This window comes from Trachymyrmex cornetzi, unplaced genomic scaffold (genome assembly GCF_001594075.2).
Source record: "Trachymyrmex cornetzi isolate Tcor2-1 unplaced genomic scaffold, Tcor1.1 scaffold412, whole genome shotgun sequence".
In the NCBI taxonomy this organism is placed as follows: domain Eukaryota; kingdom Metazoa; phylum Arthropoda; class Insecta; order Hymenoptera; family Formicidae; genus Trachymyrmex; species Trachymyrmex cornetzi.
This window is the reverse complement of record NW_017298876.1, coordinates 599,435-617,114: the sequence shown is the minus strand read 5'-3', so window position 1 is coordinate 617,114 and position 17,680 is coordinate 599,435. Positions and strand designations below refer to the sequence as shown.

Genomic DNA, 17,680 nt, shown 5'->3' with positions numbered 1-17,680 from the left:
GCCAAGTGCGCTGAGTTCAATACGAGGTTCTCGCATAACGCAAACATAAAATGAAAACTGTAGCCACAGTTAACGATTCATATTATAGATCTCCTTTGTAAGAAACATAATGTGTCCTTAATAAATTGCAATTATTGATGTAGTAAAATTGTGAAAAAATATTTATATACTATGTGTAATTTATATGTAATTTATATAATTCGTTAGAAGTATATATGTCTTATTTCAAAAATAATACCTGCAACACACATACAACACACGTACATAACATACACACAAAAAACACACACATACACACGCACACGCACACATACAAACACATACACGTATGAGAGACCGGAAAATAAAAACATTTTTTTTATAATTCTCATATATCGAGAAACTTTATTTGCAAACAGATGAATGCGCATTTAGTGCCAAATGCGCTGAGTTCATTACGATTCTCGCATAACGCAAACATAAAATGAAAACTATGCAGCCACAGTTAAACATTAAATACGATTGTTTAATGGTCATGGCACATAAAAAAATTTAAGTGTTAAATCGTTAGTAGTAAGCGAATTGGCTAATCACATTAGAGACTGTGAGGCCACAACATAAATAGTAGCCAATATATTAATTTCTTTGCCAATATATTGACTGCTTACGTCTTACTGCTTAAGTTTTTTTGTGTGTCATAACCCTAATTCTTAATGTCATTTTTGCAGTTTTCCAAGTGTGAGAATATGTTACTCAATATTAACGTGAAGTGAAAAAATAGGCTGCATTTAGCGTTAAACGTGCGTGTTTGTAAACGCGTATGATGCAGATATAATGTAGGAAAAGTCGCATTTAGCGCTAAATGCATTATGTGAAAAATGGATTGAATGTTGCCGAAGTATAAAAAATCGGCGCTGTGTGCAGTTCCGCGATTTTGACTCGTTTCGACTTTCGGAGGATTTCGATATACGCAAAGAACGTGGTAAGTCTTTGCAGTGTCTATATAAGACTTCGATTTCGATACCGGGCAGTTTTGGTCTTCAACGATCCGACCGACGATAAATCATCGCTTCCAACCCTTGAACTGCGTATTTGATAGCTTGCGAATACCGCACTAAACGCATTTAACGAGTTAGGCTAAAGACGAAAAGAATATAAGAACGGTACAGATAGATTATTGTAAAACGATAACATAGTGCGTTATAAAACGAATGTACCGTATAGCAATATAGCGCCATTAACATGAACGAGAACGGAGAGTTTACGGTAAACATTGGAATAATAATCACCGTTAGATACGATTATTATGTATATCGTTTGTTAAATATGTACTTACTAAGTAATTATATTAAAGACCGTCGTTCTAAGGCTACACGATGTAAGAACGAGATTCTTGTTGCTTGGTTTTGTAATCATGCTTGACGAAAGCATACGGAGAAATAAAACTTGTTGTCGTAGAAAAAGTTCTCGCAGTTATTTTCGCGTGCGAGTGCCAAGTGTGTCGACTGCCGCAATACGAAAGCGAATCGATAATTACGAAACGTTTTCCTCGTCCTATTGTACCCGACAGATCTCACAAGTATTCACACCGATGTCTCCGTAGAATTGTTCGCAGCTAGCCACTCCTGCACTTCCGGTAAGGATTCCTTTAACCACTTTGTCGCGAATTTAGCATGCGCCTCGACCATCGCCATGGTATATCCCACAATCTTTACGCTTTCGAGATTATCCTCGCTGAACGTCTGAAACTAAAGGATCAAACAAACATTAAAATTGCACTTTATATAATATTCGAAAAGATTTATGTTCTTCGAGATATTATCAGCAAATCATTATGAAGAAATGAAAAATAAAAGACTTGACCGGCATAAAAATGAATATTATATTATACTTTCCATAAAACTATTTTGTATTAATTATTAATTTTTTATTATTTATTATAATTTATTACCTTATAAATGTAAAGATATCAAAATTTTGATTTAACAAAGGCTCTCAAAATCAATAAATAAATATGTGAGAATAAATAAATAAATGTGAGAATTGCCTACATCTCACATATTTATTTATTATCTTATTAGTTTATTGCTCCAGCGTGAATTATTATTTTTGTGCGTAAAATTAAATTACACTTACGTCTTCAAAATCTTCCTCGCTGATCAAGCCGTTTGTCATCGCTAGTGCAAAAGCTTTTAAGATCGGACGAGATTTAGAGAATCTAAACAGATATGAGAGTACATCGTAATCTGCTTATAAGTTTGACAAAGGGATAAGAAGGTTGCAAAGTACCTCGTAACGATAACCTGCCAATTATTTTGCACGAACTTGTAGGCGATTTGCGCAGCGACCGGGTTTTGCGGAAAACTTCGTAAGATCCTTTGCGTATCGTCTTCGTCGTACATCTTCCCTTCAAGAATCTCGCTAAGTATTCTAACATATATTAACATGAATTATATATTTGCATACTGCTAAATAATATATATATATATTTTTTTTTTTAATTAATATATTAATAGATTTATGCTTTAATTAATAAGGAATCTTTTTCTTCTTATTTAAAATTTTATCGAACATCTTTTTTATACTTTTTTATTTCTGTATTAAATATCTTGCACGTTCTAAATAAAATATTAGAAAATAAATTAACTCTAAAATGAAATTTACTTACAATTATGTAGATAATAAAAATTTATTAATTTTTACATTACTTATTACTAACAATTTTTACTTACAATTGCAGGATCCATGGCGTCTGGAAACATGCAAACGCTGACAGAAGACGATTTTTTTCATCTCGATCTGCAGTGGAATTTGCCCTTTCGACGAAGTAATTCCACTCGTTTCGCGTGCCGTATCGTGCGATCGTACAATACAGCACTTCACGTGCATATGCCGGTACACTAAAATGATCGAAGTTTTACTTTTGAAATAAACCGTAAAATATTAAAATGAGATCATCCTTTCAAAAATGAAAATTATTATCAAAGATATCATTATATAAATTTGTTTTCTAATTTCTTTATACTGTACGCAAAACGATGCTCATTAAGATTAGTATTGTATAAATAAAAATTAATATTATTTTTAAGCATTTTATTACAAAATTTTTTTATGAATATACAGCTGTCAGATTACATATTTAATTTCATAAATTAGTGATTTAGATAATACTCTTCTATTAACGATATTAATAGATGAATAAACGTGCAGCTTTCAATCTTAGAAACACAGGCACGTTTAAAAATATGCAACATTGTCAAGATTCTAATCTATTTCGTAACAAAATTTACTTAAGTAACGAAATTTTAAAGTAGAAAGAAAACACCATTGTTCAAAAGATGTTCGAATGTAAGTGAGAACAAAAGTCAAATGAAAAACTATGTTTATCGATCTTACACTTCATCTGCATCGGAATGATCCTTCAGTTTTGCAAAATGATTCCTGGCCCAGTCGAGACATTCCGCATTTTCAAACGCGCACGCTATCGTAAGAGTGGTCAAAGTTAATCGCGAACCCTCATCGACTTTCCACCCCACGTCTGCGTACAATTTTGAAGTAAATCTTAATGTAAATTCCTGTAAACGGTTAATTCGTTAAGTTATTTAATAACATTACTGTTTAGTAATAAAAAAAAATTTGCTTAAACTATTATTTTTTAATTTAAATTTAAACTTTCAGATTTTTTAAATTTTGGACATTTATACCTATCACTGCTTTGTTTCTTCAATAATAAAGATATAATTATATAATATTAAATATAAATTTCGTTTAAATTTTTTAAAATATTTTTCAACATAAATTATTATTGTATTAAATATTATGTTCATAAAGCATTTATTCGATTCGATTGTTCTTAACTATTATTCTTAACTATTTAATTATTCTTAATTATATTGTAACTTTATCTTACACTAGACATTATTTTTTTATCAAATGTTCACCGAACATAAAACTAAATGACTTCCTAAATATTAATTAAATATAAACATGTTATCTCCCAATGTTAAAAATATGTTTTTAAATTGATACGTTCTTTTAATGTTTGTTTTTCTTAATAAGTATGCTACGCTACCTGAAAGGCGCTAAAGCCAGATGTTTCGTAAAGAAGACCGTTCAACTTCAACAGATGACGCATCAGAGTACCCCAGGGAGCGTAATGCCTTTCCTTGATTTGCATATATTTAATAAAGTCAAAAGCGGTCGCGTATTTCGTCAAGCCGACCGCGGCGAGTCCAAGCACATCGTCGATGAGCGACGCTCTGGTTTCTGCCGGAAGGATTTCGTGATTTTCCTCGAGGGCCTGTGTCAAGAGCTTCCAATTTTCCTCGTCATAGTGCACACGATAATAACCTTGAAAGCAATTAATAACGATAGAGGTCATTTGCATCCCATTTCGCAATTTCATATTAAATTGGATGATATTAAAATTAACGTGCTATTCTCTAGCTAAGAAGTAATTTTCTGCATGAATACAAATTACAAAAGTTACTTGTAAAATCATAATTGTGTTATAATTGTGTTATGAATAATTGAAGAAAGATTATAAATAAAAAAATTAATGAAAATAAAAAACAAATATTTTTTATTTTACTAGACAACGTAAAAATGCTTATCTATAAATATCTACGAAAGTCTAGATAAAAATCCAATTTCCTGTCTCACTATTAATAATTGTATTTAAAATAATAAAATATAACTCTTATTTCAGCTTTAACTTGATGCTTTATTTTTTCATTAAAAATTATTCATAAATTTAAAAATATAAAAAAGTTTCGTACAAAATGGTGTGGATAAAAAAATATTTCACTAATCCAGATAAAAATGTCTAAATTTTTCGTAATTGAGATTTTAAGGACATTTTTAAGAAAAATATTTGTTTAGCCAACCTGTTTTATTCACATTGAATACAATCCAGGAATCTTGAGCGCCAATGTTATGCACCACCATTTCCGTTTCGGAATGCAACCATGTCTTTGTCGGAGATGACCAATCATTGCTCGTTTTGTTAATATAGTCAAGCGGTACGTACCACGTCGGTTGAATGTCGGATGATTGGTCATATGTAAATCTTTGCTGTGCAATATAGTTGATGGTAAATACCATAATCGAGAAGCATATCGATATAAATTATAATGCTTTTATTTCAGAAAATTAAATATGCAATTTAATTCGTAACGTTTAAGATCGCACACCTGCCGAATAATAGCGGTGCCTTCCTTATATTTCCTCACAACGCTGACAATCGGATATCCACGATGTGAAATCCAAGAGTTCATCGCTTCGGCTAACGTAATTTCCATGGGTAAACTGATAGCTTCTTCCGCCATCGCTTCCCAGAAATCGTCAACGTTCGCTGTTGAATAATTCCTAAAACATTTTAATAATTTACAATAATTTTAGTATTTTTCTATAACGAAAAATACAGTATTACTGTTCATGCGTTCCTTAGCTTGTATATATCACGCGACAAGATTGTATAACTTTGTACGTTTGTGCGATTCAACGCAATATGTATATCGATGATAGGTGCACTTATGTAACGAGGCCGATAAAGAAGCATGAGGAATAATGGTCGGCAGCTCGTGACATTCAACGACTGGCATTACCATAAAGCCGACGGGGTAACTCGCTGTAAACCGCGTCGATTATCATTTCGACGACTGAATCACGCGGTCGCGCGAGCGAGTGATATAAACGTCGATGCCGGGATCGCGCGATTAATGAACGAACGACGGCCCAGTTGAAGGATAAATCGACGATAATGTGATATACCCACCACCTTGCTATGAATTTCCGGTAGCCGTTCCTAAAGGCGGTATCGTTTATCACGCCATGCAACATGCGAATCAAGCATGCACCTACAAGAAGCAGTCAGAATGCAGAGTCACATTATGCAGCGTTACAAGAGCGTATAATAGTCGATACTGCCTTTCCAGTGAAGCTGAAACTATTTGACAATATTTCACGTGTTTGCATGTTCAAAAAGGTACAGTGATTTAAATATTTATAGAATGTGATTTACAAAATTATAGGAAAAAGACAAGATGTCAAAAAATGTGTTGAAAAACAACATAAACTCTTAAATTGGCTACGAAATTATTTAATGTTAAAATATACAATGCAAATTTTTAATAATTATAAATATTAATATATATAGATATTTATAATAATATTCAACTATTTGACGTTTATTTATAACATTTGCAAACATCTTTATGTAAGATACGAATATTAAAATCAAATAATCACAGCTTCACTTTCAAGTATGGATATGTAATTATTGCTAATATTGAAAATAAAGTATCAATGCTGACAGTATTCAATACCAGGAGCAATAAGATATTAATACTTGAAAATATTATAAGCATTGCTTGAAAAAGAAACAGTTTGATAAACAGTCTTTACCTTTCTTATATCTAACATTGCGGTCCGAAAAATCCAAATTAGCAGGATTGACGTTTGATTGCAGCGGCCTTGAAACACTGTAACTGTCTTCTTCCATGGCTTCCCATTGCACATTGGCAAGAAAGGCAAGATTGGAGCTCAATGATGAATCTATCTGAAAATAGAATTTCATAAAAACTTTGCTTTTCTCGGCGAGAGAAGAACTATCCTTATCTAAATTATCAAGTGTAAATCAATTATTTTAAAATGGTGACATGGACATAAACTGAAAACTAAATTAATAAAAAATACAAAAAAATTTTTAATATTAATATAAAATAAAAAAAGTATATAAACAATCGTAAAATTAAAAAGTCAAATATACAAAAATTTCTATATAAAAAAATTTGGTTTTTCTATACACTTTCATATCAAAAATTTTATTATGTTTGAATAGTCTTTAATTAAAAAAGCTTAACAATTTTGTACCGTATAAATCAAATTCTTTCATCTAACTATTCTTTACCTTTTTAAAATAATTAACATAGAATTTAATATTAACTTTAAAAGTACATAATTTTAATATAATTTAACATGTGTTTCAGTATAAAATGCTGTTCGTCGGACGTCGGTATGTACTTTTACAGTTAATGCATATCGCAAATATTATTCCAATTATGTGCCTTCTCGATCATCTCGTGTCTCAAATAGAGAGTGGAGCCTTCAAGTAGCCAAACGTCCGTCCAGTTCTTCATGTTCACAACGCCGCCCAACCATTGTTCTCCTATCAGGCTTATCAGAGCGCTTAACGCGTCTGTCTTCGTGACCATGGGAGATCGATCTGCGGCGTAGAAGAGCGATTGCCTTGAAAACAATTTTGCTTGATATAACGCGACATCGAACATAGAGCGATCGAAAGAGTATAATGGATCTCTATAAAAATTACCTTTTTAAAAAAAGGTAAAAATAAATTCTATGTGTCCGCATCCATCAAAATAGTTATTGTGCGAAGTAAATATTGTTTTAATATACATTTACTATAAAAATGGTGATATCAAGTCGCGCCAACTAAGCATGAATTTATATATATCATAAAATTTAATCCTTTTGTTTTATCCCAGTTAGCCAAGTTTGTTGAAAACAAATTTTTTCAAACGCTACAAAATTTGTCGTCAAAAAGGCAAATTTTATGTAAATTCTATTATATTCAATGATGGCAGCAAATTGGTGGCAGATATACAGTAAAATTTGTTGACAACATAGGAGAACAAATTGTTGGCCAAACTGTGCAAAACTTGTTGACAATCTGACAGTAAATCAATGGTAAGAACCAACCAAAACTTTACTCGGTTTTTGTCGACAATTTGCACTCACATTATGTCAGCAAGCTTTGTCAGCAAAATATAAGCTTAATGCGGAGTTGATGCTATATTTTAATCGAATTTGCTAGCAATTTCTAGATAAATTGCTAATTGGGTCACTACATTTTGCTGATTGGGTCACTTAACAGAATAATAAAGTATTTAACGCGAAAAAATTTTTGGATATTAAACATTATTGGTATTGAAAATCAATGCACTTAAAAATGAAATTTTATTATCTCTTTAAAATTTATGAAATAATTGTAATTTTTCCATTGAAATAATTTCATAGTAATCTAATTATTCTCTTGTAGATGAAATATAACACTGTGAGCTTTCTTACTTCAATGATATCAATCCCGGGCTTCCGGCGTTATCGACGATTCGCGACGGTAATGCGACGATATCCAATTTCGGTAGCGGATAAGGCATCGAGAACATGTCGTTCAAATGTACAACAATTTGGTCGAGTTTGTCGAGAAGATAAATTCCTCGTGATCGTCTCTTCAGATCGCCCCAGAAAGTCACTCCTGTCGCGTTATCAAGTCCCGTTTTCGTCTCACCCACCGACTCTATTTCGCCCATTACAAAAGCCAGATTGTAAGGCGAGAGCAACGGGGTATCGCTGAAGGTGTCGATTACTCGATCATCAGATCTTGAAAGATACAAATTACACTGATTAATGATTACTTTTTAAACGCATAAAAATCGTCCACACGAAAAAAAAATATAGAAAAATAATGGCACGAGAAATGTCATTACAATTCATTGCACTGATGGAATCAAATTTATATTTTAATGAAAAAATTCTTTCTTTAACGTTCTATAATTTTAGCATCTTTTAGGAGTAATTTTTAGGAGTAATTTTTAATTTAAAACAAAAAATAAAAAATTTGAACTGTAAATTAATCAAAAACTGTAAAGTTCATAGTTGATATATGTATGTTTCTCGTGTATGTTTGGTTGCTTTATGTAAGTTTTTCATTGTATTTTCACTAAAGAAAACACAGTTGGAAAAATAATAGCTGTGGAACTGGACAGTTTCGCTATTCATAAACGATATAGATCTTCTAGGTATGCAAACGTTGACACAGCTGTAATTAACAGTATGAAATACTTACACGTCTTTGGAAATATTGAGAGGCATGTTTGAAAGAACTCTCGCTTCGCGTGGATGTACCACGGACACTGAAAAAACAGCCTTGAGTTTCACGTCGTCGAAGAGAGGCAAAAGATGCGAAGTTCGTACAGGTTTTAACCGCGTCCCGATTAACGATCTAAAAATATATATAAAATCACCCCAAAATTAAGTAGACATATTTTTAAAAATACCTAAATTAAGGAGACACAACTACAAAAATATTTGAAGAAATTTGTCTAACTTATATTTAAAAAATTAATATTAAATATTCTAAAACTGAAAAGTTTTAATATAAATCAGGAAAAAAAGAGAAAAGACATCACGTTATATGTATAAAAATATGTTTTTATAATTTTTATATTATCAGAAAATGTTAATAACATATTTTTAAAATAATAAATTTGTAGACAACTTTTTTGTAATTTTCGAAAAATTTAATTAGTATTCCCAGTAAGCAAGACGTTGTAATGTTGCAGCGATATAACTGAAATGTTCCGACATGCTTCTTGCTTAAGTAAATAGTTGGATCTTTTGCAAGATAATGTTTTAACTCTTGTGCAATCGACAATTAGTTAACTAATTTTTTTTCACTATAATCATATGGAAAAACTTACTTTCCTTCGCCGTAGCTCGTCGAATAAATCGCTTTGCCATCGAATAAAATCTCGTAATCGATCTCCAAGTTGTATATTCCTGGATTCATGGCGACAGCCGGATATATCACGTGTAATCCATTATCAGCATCCACTTCGTATCGCTGAATCTCCACATCAGTTATGCTTTCATTACCGGAAGTTATCATAATAGAAGTCACTGATCCAGTCGTAGCGTTTGTAGATTCCGCGATTTTCTCATCGGGCACTGACGAACTTTCGTTTGTCAAAGAAGAAGTTTCGTTGCCCGAAACGGTTACATTTCCTGAAGGATACTCCGTCACAACGACGCGTGTTGTGTCCTTATTTTCCAATTGCGTAGATGACGTCACAGTAGGAGCCAAAGTAGTGGCATTGTCTACGTTGAACAGATCGTTGTCCGGCATTAGACACAATCAATTATGTAATGTTTTTCTTTCTTTATTTAATATTCTTTAAGAATAAACAAGAGTTTTGGGGAAATTTCAAATAATAATCGTTTAATTATATTAATTTTTAACGCGTATTAAAAAATGAAACTGGATTTAACCAGCTCAATTACGTAAAACATTTAAAACATAAAGAATAAAGTTATTTCTCGTTTTTATTTTCGAATTTATCACGAACGTTATGCAATATTAACCACATGCACGCAATTATATTATAAATTGTCACAGCTGCAAGCTAGTCTTATCGCGCATTATTTCACTACCAAAAATTTGCTTGCTTTGTTAAACCGTTTATTAACCCGTTGCCTTATAATGACGAGTTACATTCGCGATGCAGATTATAATCCAAATGAAAACAAGCAGCAATTGCATTCGTGACATAGATTACGATCCAAATTTAATGAACACAAGGTACAATACCTATAAACTTCTGTTCTGTGCACGTACTTATTTAAAATATAATTTAAGGCAATTGGTTAGTCATTATGTGTGTGAGCCGAATTAAATCGAATAATTAAATCGAACTATTTTAGAATAATCTATTTATCACTTATTTAATTAATTAATATCATTTATCTCTATCGTATATCAACTAAAATATTTTTTGTTTATCACAATCCAAAAAAAAGCAGGAAATAATTTAGATAAAGAATATTAATGGATAGAGAATCTATGTAACATTTCTAAAGAAAATAAATTAAATTATTTAGTTTTAAAAATGCTTAGATTAGCATCAAATTATTAACATCTTTCTATGATGCTTATTAGCATCAAAAATTATTAAATTGCTCTTCAATTTAATATATGATATTACTACTTTAGTTCTGTTCATGATTGCATTTCAAGACTGAAAAAGATTTCGGCGTATTAAATGTTTTTTTCAGAATTAAATATATATATATATATACATTCAATTGTAAATTTACTCTGAAATATTTAAGCACTAAGATCCGTTTTGACTGAAAATAGATCTATTTCTTTTAATTGACTTCTGTAAAAAGTACCAGCGTTCTCTTGGCCGCCTGTATCTTTAGCGCGTCTCCTACGCCTCCTTTTCGCACGCGCACCATTCTCTTCTATGAGTGACAACTTGTAACGCGTCGCCGTGATATTTCTCGCATTCAGAGACAATTGGTTTAATGGTGTTGTATCATCCACACGAAATTCGATGATGACTCGCCCTTTCAGCTTCGATGTGGCGTTGATGTCATTCGACAGCGTCAATTCGAGATTATATTTCAAAGGATGAATGAAAGGCGATACTGAGGCTATCACGATATCACCTCCTTCCTCCACTTCTTCTTCAATAAGGGCTAATGGATCATATATCTAATTAACAGAAAGTGCAGAAAACAGTATTATTAGTACTCATTAAAAAGATATTATGTTTGTGATTATTTTACATATTGAAACCATAAATGTAATGCAGTATTAAATCATTAATTAAAACTTATAAAAAAATAGTAATGACTTTAAAATAATTATTTTTTTAACTTTTACTTTTTTACTTTTTTACTTTTTTAATTTTCTACTATTTTTTAATTTTTTTACTTTTTAATTTTTTAATATAAATAATCTTGAATAAAATATAGTGATCTCAATCAACAAATACCAAAAAATGAATCTATAAAAAAATTGTTTATTTTATAATTTTAATTTTTCTCATCAAAAGTAATAGATACATTTAAAATTATTACAATAAAACATCAATCACCAGTACAATGATGATAAACCAGTAATAACAAATAATTAGAATATATGTTACGATAAATCACTTACTCTCGTTTTGGGTATTGTGCCAAGGTTCCATCCAATTATACCGGCGACAATCACAACGATCACGATCAGGACAACGAAAGAGAGAATCTTTTTGTACGTTAAAAACCAGCCACCCTTTCGTTGATGGACAATTTCCTCGCAAGGAGGAGGCAATGCAGTATTGCCCTCATATGTTTGCATCATGCAGTCAGCTGAAAATATTAAACGTGCGATAAAAAGATGCGCACATTTATTACCTCACTAAATATTGGTGCTTATTGTTCCTTCTTAATAGGCTGTAACATTTTCAAATTGGTCGTCAATTGTGTCGATCATGTAACCATTTGACACGTTGTAAATGTTACAGCTAATATTATTACTTTTCTAAATAGATAATATAATTTTTCCTTTTAATTGGATAAATTAAGGAGTATGAGAGAAACCTTTAAAGCCGAAATGTCCACATGTTTCTTTAATATGTTTAAGAAATAAATTTAAAATTTTTTGTATGAGTTATAACATACTTAATTTTTAAAAATTATTTTCTAAATATTTAAAAGTTTAATGGCTAATCGATTTAAATATTGTGTGTAGAAAAAAATTATAATTTCTTATGATTATATTTACTAAAAAATGTTTCAATTACAGAGAGAGGGAGAGAGAGAGAGAGAGAGAGAGAGAACTGATAGAAATAAGTTAGATAAATAATGTAAGCAGAAGAATTAAGAAAAGTTGAAAATATATTTATAGATATAAAAATCCCTAAAATTAATCTTTAATTGTGAAAAATTTCCTTTTTTCAAAGATGATATTTTCTTCAACCATACACACCTTTCAATTAATAAGCATATATTTTCTTAGAAATCTGACAATTAGCACTGTCATATTCGAGACCAGTAATTTTCGATAGTTAACGATCAATCGAATAAATCGTAGAACATTAGAGCAATTAAAATAATCGCGAAAATTATAGACAGACGTGTAAACAACTCGCAAACAATTGACGAATCGAAGTGAGTCGTATGCCGATTTTCCGTATCAATTAGGAAAAAATTCGCGATATCTGTAAGCATGTAAACATTGCGACGAATTTTGCGTTAGTAGTGCAACATTAGAAACGCGGAATATATGCGGATGATGTCATCAAAATTGGTTCCTCGTGATGCAGGAATCCGCGATAGGCTCGTGAACGCGGCAGGAGACGTGATTTCAAGGTCCCATGCTCGTACACCTCGTGCTGACTACGTATCAGCTCCAGCATTCGCATAATCGTCGTCGCGCCGATAACGCTCATATCGGTACCGTTCGCACAGCATTAGCGGCGACAGTCTGCATTGATTTCAACGACATAATTTCTAACGATATTTATAACAAAATACAAGAGTACTTTCAATAGAACGTTATTTGTTATTGTTATTTGTTACTATCGCACTGATAATGAACGTAAAAACGCAACTAAAACTTGTTACATTTCTTCAAATGCTATGTTATAACGCACATCAGTGAAACAAATAAATCCGCACCGTTATTGAAAACTGAAGCACAAAAGAAATAAACATTACTTGTACTTACGATTAAAATTTGAGATATTATCTTAATTAAAAGTTTGTTTTCAATGAAACGCATTGTACACTTTGTTAAGAATCTAGATTGACTCGACATTGGAAACGGGTAATAAAACATCGAAAAGATGCAATATTAAGTTCTCCTTGATATTGAAATCAATAACTGCAGATTGGAATCAATAACTGCAAATTTACAAATCTATTACAATTAATTAATACTTATTCTTGTCCAAACAATATTCTTGTTATTTATTTGTTCTTTATTATTATGTCTCGTCGTAGCGTGTTCTCTATGATGTTAAATCACATTTCTCGTTACACCATCTGAACGTGACTGTCTCATAAACAAACGTCAATATCTTAGTACTGTGTCCAAGATAAAAAAAAGAATATAGGAAGAGAAGTTTGAAGTAAACTCTTTATTTAAATTTTCGATATATTCCAAATTGTCAGACGCTAAATATTTGAATAAAATTTCTTCAATTATTTGTCTCGGTACAATAACTGGTATAATTTTAAAATAAGTAGTAAAATTTATAAAGTTTGACGTTGAACGAGAAAAGATCGAGTAAAATTTAAATATTTTTGTATTTATACTTCTTTTATATAAAATTAAACATTACGATATTTTAGTTTATACGAAAATATTACAACTTAATCTTCAATGTAATTAAAATGATTCCTTTATTGCAATAATTAAAGAAAAATATTTTGTTCAGTAATATCAATATTTTAGTAAAGAAAATATCATGAATAAACATTCAAGGTAACCTCCAAGTTAGCAACGCATGTAACAGACGCATGGAGAAGAGATAGATAGCATCAATAATAACATAATTAAGAGTGTGAGAAAATTATTTCAAAATACTTGAAATTGGTGTGACATCGCTTCGACCTGTGTACACACGAATATTTAAAAAAATCATATTAGTTCTGCGCGCACATAAGAGACAGTTTTGTTGAATTTACAATAATTTACCAATATGGAATATTTCTAAGCTTGTTTGAATATAGATAACTGATTGAGTTATTTAACAATAGTTCTGTTATAGAGTTGTTTAACGTTTAACTGACAGTATACATGTATTGGCGATACAAAATATAAATCTGATTTGAAGAGAGAGGTAGAGAGAGAGAGAGAGAGGGGGGGATTCCCGGTAAAAAATTTGTCATGCATGAATATGTATAAATATGTATAAACATACATAAAATGAAAAATGTAAAAAAATTGCTCATACATAATTATGTGTAATTTTATATATAATTATACATAAGCAATTCTTTTAAACTTGATTTTTTCTAAAACAAATAGTGCGAAAATTATCTTTTTAATTATTTTTAATGTCTTACTATTATTATTTCTACATTAAAAAGTAATTTTACAAAAGAAAGAAGGATGTATGAACATATATGAACATATTTCATATATAATTATATATGTTTATGAATATTGCGTGTTTATGTATGTTTATTTTACATATTTATACATATTCATGCATGAAAAATTTTTTACCGAGTTGTGAGATTATTACTACTTTATTATCAAACTAAAATTATAATCATGATTAAAATAAAAAATTGCAAAAGTTATTAAAGAAATAAATGCTGAATTAACAAAATTAATTTTTGCAAGTTTCGCATTAAACAGAAGAAAATTATACACTGAAAAAAAATCAATATTATATCAACAGCATTTTAATTGAAAATAATTTTGTTAATTCACAATCATTAACAAAACAAGTACGTCATGGCCCTGTTTTAAAAAAAGGTTATTTGTTTCATTAATATCATTGTTGAATCAACAAGATTATTTTCAATTAAAAATACTGTTGATATAATACTATTTTTTTAGTGTGTGGTTTTCGATTTTCTGTTTAACGCAAAACTTGCAAGAACTTATTTTGTTAATATTTAACATTGTAATATAATATTTTCATGTAAATTAAAATATAAAATTTAATTCTACGGAATATATATAGATACAAAAATATGCAAATGCTACTTGATCTTTTCTCAACTAATGTCAAACTTTACAAATTTTATTGCTTACTTAAAATTATACGAATTGTTAATACATCATTTTTTTTCAATGTACATTCAAAATCTCGCATGATTATAACTGTCATAAAAAGTGCAACAATCAACTAGTTGCAGTGATTCGAAGTTTACAGTCATGTTCATATCGATATAAGTTAAATATTTCATACATTTAACGATAAAGAAAAATTCAAATATAATTAGTTAATTTGAATGTTATTCTCAAAATCAAATGAAAATATAGAATAAAGATAGATCTGTTAAAACAAATTGTTAAAAAAAATTGTTTTTTGAATATCTGAAAATATGAATACGGTGCATATAAATAATGTTTAATTAACGAATGTAATTAATATTACAATTGATGATATAAATAACAAACATATTTGTCATATATAAAATAATAATCGCAGCAGTAACTATAAATAAATCAGATTTAATTTCTTGAAAACAATTAACGTTAAACAAAAGAATTTTTATTTTAAATAAAAATAATTCTTAAAGGCATTTTTTTCTAAAAATAATATAATATATATTCAATGTATATATTATAACCTTCCACAGTTTATTTTTCATTTTAATCCAAATGTGTCTATATAATATCACTGTCAGTTTATAACTTTAAACTTTAACATGCATAATGCAATATTCTTTTATTTTCATATTTTATTGTAATAATTTAATAGATTTCTAATGAGAGATATAATAAGTTTTTAGATTTAACTAAAGAAAAATATTATTAAACACTTTTTTTAATAGAAAAGGTTTATATGCTAAGTGTAATCACAACTTTAAGTTTAAAGTCGTGGAAATGACGGCAGAAGCAAAAACAGCTGTTATCACTTACAATTTCGCTGTCCATAGGACTGCCAACTACTGACGGATCCTCGTCGCATCGTTGTAATTTGAAATAAAAATGCAAAGGTATATTCTTAAGAAAAATGAAAACGAAAGTGCGTGAAAAGGCGGCTTTAGAGGACGATTGCGCATCCAACGCGGAAACGAATTCGCGAGCGCGGCGGCACACAGGTGACGCAGGTACAACTGCAATTAGCTGTTCTACCTTGCGGTGCCGTGTGTGGATGTTGACCAAGAAACACTCGCGGGTGCCCCCCACTTGTGCTCTTCGTTCGTCAGCTCTCTGTGTCGGTCTCAACCGTTCGTTCCGCTCCTTATTCTTATGCGCTTCTGCCATAATTCGCGATTAGAGCCGCTATCGAAATTTTACCGCGCGTCTTACAGCCTTCCTTTTTGTCGTGACACGTGGAAGTCCGGCATGATAACGCAGCATCTAAAGAATGAGGCAAGTTCTATTTTCCTTTATCTTCACGAAATCATGAAAATAATTAAAAAAAAAGAATTAAACAAAAGGCTGAACAAAAGAAAACTAGTAATGTTGTAAGGAATACTTTTATTAGTTGTGATAAATGTTTTCATTATAAAAGAGAAACTTAATTATAATTGGAGATTATTAAAATATTATTAAATAATGTAATTTAAACCCCTTTTTTATTATCTTTTACAATAACGATTCCCATAAAACTCTTATCTACATTTTCCTTGTATATTTTAACTTATAATTTATAATGTGCTTTGAGTATTCTAAAATGTAGTATATTCTCTTTAGAGAAGCTTCTATCAATTTTACCAAAATCTAATTGAATATTAAAAATTTTCATAAAATTAAATTAAATTACCGCGTTCTTAAATAGTGATACCAATGCAAGGTATCCTTTCTTTTAAAATACCATTAATCCCTTTAAAATATACAGGGTATATCGAAATTTTTTGCCAAGCGATCTTGTGTAGAATAGAGCGGACTAAATTGAGTTGAAGTGAGTTCGAAAAGTCCTCTACCATTTTGCAATTTTCGCAATAATTAACAAGATATTAATTACTAAAAATTCCTGAATATTGGTCGAAAACATTTTACTCAAATACTGAAAAAATTCTCAGAACTTTATGAGAAGAAAACAAATAATTTTTGTCTCTTGTTGCTTTTCTGTAAAGTTGATAGTATTTGAAAAAAAAATTATTGAAGACCAATATATTCGGTGATTTTTAGTAATTAATATCTTGTTAACTATTGCAAAAATTGCAAAATGGTAGAGGACTTTTCGATTCAATTTAGTCCGCTCTATCTAAACAAGAGCGCTTGGCAAAAAATGTTGGTACCCCCTGTACAAGATGTTATACACGTAACATCGAATTTGTAACTATTACGTACTCGATTGCAGCTTAGAACTGACCCAGTTATTGTGCGAGAATCTCGCGGGAGAACTCGCGGACAAAACACTCTATCAAGTCCAATTAAGGCGATATGGTGTCGTGGTCCAAGTGCACATTGGGCTTGGTTCGGGGTCGGTACCAGGAG

The 17,680-nt window shown here is 30.4% G+C and overlaps 1 protein-coding gene across 1 annotated transcript; it reads right to left on the bottom strand.

Annotated features, from left to right (window-relative positions):
* Positions 1-301: 301 nt before the first annotated feature.
* LOC108764337 (thyrotropin-releasing hormone-degrading ectoenzyme) lies at positions 302-16,385 on the bottom strand. The gene is made up of 17 exons (XM_018512514.1): positions 16,154-16,385; positions 11,726-11,916; positions 10,951-11,275; positions 9,480-9,876; positions 8,846-9,001; positions 8,068-8,379; positions 7,047-7,227; positions 6,385-6,538; positions 5,756-5,837; positions 5,172-5,346; positions 4,866-5,052; positions 4,052-4,329; positions 3,376-3,554; positions 2,712-2,879; positions 2,269-2,409; positions 2,116-2,197; positions 302-1,727 (listed from the first exon to the last, which is right to left on the bottom strand). Exons 1-17 carry the CDS (start codon positions 16,200-16,202, stop codon positions 1,563-1,565), a joined length of 3,222 nt encoding a protein of 1,073 aa, XP_018368016.1. The 5' UTR covers positions 16,203-16,385; the 3' UTR covers positions 302-1,562.
* Between the last annotated feature and the right edge of the window lie 1,295 nt (positions 16,386-17,680).

Excerpts from the sequence above, each read along its gene's own strand:
- LOC108764337 (XM_018512514.1), bottom strand. The coding sequence starts at position 16,202 with ATGCGACGAGGATCCGTCAGTAGTTGGCAGTCCTATGGACAGCGAAAT. Across the intron at positions 4,330-4,865 it reads ATTCAATGTGAATAAAACAG|GTTATTATCGTGTGCACTAT; the intron begins GTTGGCTAAACA and ends ATTGCTTTCAAG. Across the intron at positions 2,410-2,711 it reads ACGCCATGGATCCTGCAATT|AATACTTAGCGAGATTCTTG; the intron begins GTAAGTAAAAAT and ends AATATATGTTAG.